Source organism: Cariama cristata, unplaced genomic scaffold (genome assembly GCF_000690535.1).
Source record: "Cariama cristata isolate BGI_N322 unplaced genomic scaffold, ASM69053v1 scaffold3884, whole genome shotgun sequence".
NCBI lineage: Eukaryota > Metazoa > Chordata > Aves > Cariamiformes > Cariamidae > Cariama > Cariama cristata.
The window spans coordinates 8,134-10,436 of record NW_009614494.1 but is presented as its reverse complement, the minus strand read 5'-3'; the positions used below and the strand labels follow the sequence as shown (position 1 = coordinate 10,436).

At 40.6% G+C, this 2,303-nt stretch overlaps 1 protein-coding gene across 1 annotated transcript; it reads right to left on the bottom strand.

The window, feature by feature from the left end:
• Nucleotides 1-7: 7 nt before the first annotated feature.
• Nucleotides 8-1,268, bottom strand: LOC104161105 (toll-like receptor 10; the record flags this gene model as incomplete). Its single annotated transcript, XM_009699424.1, has 1 exon — nucleotides 8-1,268. A coding segment is annotated over exon 1 (1,192 nt), but the record flags the coding sequence as incomplete, so codon positions are not given.
• Nucleotides 1,269-2,303: the final 1,035 nt, after the last annotated feature.

Sequence of the window (2,303 nt, the reverse complement as noted above, 5' to 3'; positions counted from 1 at the left end):
GGAAGGCTCTCAAATTTATTCCTCTGCAAAATAAGTAATTTCAGATCTGTCAGAGTGCCACAATTCTGGAACAATTCATCTGTCAGGGCATTGTGAGAAAAATTTAAATACTGAAACGAGCTTGTTCTATTGGGGCAAAGCATGTGTGGCATATATGCATCATATATTGTCAAACTGGCAATATTCATCTCTGAAAACTGTCTGTATAGAATCTCCTGGTTGAAATAATAAACCTTATTACGAACATGCTCCAAAGTTAGCACTTTCATTGAGCCACCCAAAGAGATTAATTGTTCCATAGAGCTTAATAAGGGTAGAAATTCATATTTAGTCAGCTCTTCCAGTGGTCCCCGAAAAGTCAAATTTCTCGTGGTCAAATGCTCCACAGGTGAATACCAAATAAGGAGGAAAATTTGCAAAATGATAGTCCATTGTAAGTCCACAGTGTCAAGCGTGAGATCTGTTGTCTTGATTTTCTTCAGAAGCATTAAAGAAGGAGAAGGGAAATCTTTGTAGCTCAAGGTATATCTTAAGTTAACTATTTTCAAGTTTTCTGAAGTGCTCATTCCATCATACAAGAGGAAAAAACTGAAGTTTTGGTTTGCTGCAAAAACAATGTGGAGGCTCCTTGTATTCAAGGCTGTCAGACTCTGAGGCTCATAGAAAGAAAAGTCTTCTAAGGTTAGGAAGACACTGTGCAGCTGCAAATGTATGATATATCTGAAGTCTGACCTTCGTATTACCGTGGCACTTAATCCTAGGTACTCCAAACGAAACATGTTCCCAAATTCCGGACAGATGGGCAGGGCAGTAAACTTATTGAAAGAAAGATCTAAATGTCTAAGATATGCAAGAGTTTGACAGTAAACTTTCAAAATGTTATTATGAGATAAATCTAAATATTCTAAATCTTCATTAAAAATGAAGACACTAAAGTCAAGCTCTGTAATTAGATTATGAGAAAGATTTAATACTTGAAGGTCGGAAAGAGAAATAAATTCTGAGATACTAAGTCCAGAGATCCTATTATGTGATAAATCTAATACATGAATATGGACTGGAATGTTTTTTGGAACATTAGTTAGCAAACTGCTTGAATAATTTGCAGTAAATTCATTTTCCACAGTTGGCTGGATATTATTCCACAGCATGAATGTAAAGACACAAGCAAAGCCATAGATGTCTGTAAGGGGTCTCATTATGCTTTCCAGGCTTATCTTTGTTTTTTACAGAAACACGGAAGCATATCTTTGTTTTCTGTTCAATATGTCTCAGTGATGTGTCCAGCCCTATGAAAAGAAAACACATGGCATTTGCTGAAATTGTTGAACTGTTGAATTTGCTTTTTATTGTTAAAATAAAATTCAATACAAAATTTATGTAACAAAAATTTTATTTTTACATACTCATGTTCTAAGTTCTTGTCAATCCTCCTCACCCCTATTCTTAATTCCAATTTTATTCCAATTTAATTCCAATTTTCTCAGTTAAGTATAAATTAATTCCTTTATAATGGGAGGAATACAATCAGTGGTATGTTAAAAAAACACAGAGATGTTAAGAAATACAAATTTCTCAAAAACCTTGAAAAATACAAAACCAGTACATACAGATCAACGCATTTAGGAGTAAAGGAGAACACAACAAGCTTTCCATCTGCTCTTTATGTATACCCCATGTCCACACACATTTGAGGACAGAGCTCCAAAAGCCCCATGGACCCTCACAGGAGCAGGTGCAAAAGCAACCTCTTCACTCAGAAGAGCCAAAGGGCATTCCTCTTCACACCACAGAGACCCAGGACACGGCCATGCACCCCCTCAGGGTCAGACAATCAGAGAAGCTGATCAGCTTTGTCTTTGCTATAGCGCAAAGACACAGCGGTCTATTTTTCCAGTGAGCCAAGAATCTTGAGGAGGAATTATACTGTCTCATTGTATTGGGTTTGCATGGCAAAGTTTTGGTAGTGGGGGGCTACAGGGGTGGCTTCTGTGAGAAGCTGCCAGAAGCTTCTGGAAGGGCCCGGGCCCACCCGCCCCAAAGCCCCCCCCGCCACTGGCCAAGGCCCAGCCCATCAGCAATGGAGGTAGCGCCTCTGGGATAACAGAGTTAAGAATGGGGAAAAGTTGCTGCACAACAGCACTTGCAGCTGGAGAGAGGACTATGTGAGAGCAACAACCCTGCAGACCCCCAGGTCAGTGCAGCAGGAGGAGGAGGTGCTCCAGGCGCCAGAGCAGAGATTCCCCGCCAGCCCCTGGTGCAGCCCACGGTGAGGCCGGCTGTCCCCCGGCAGCCCACGGAGG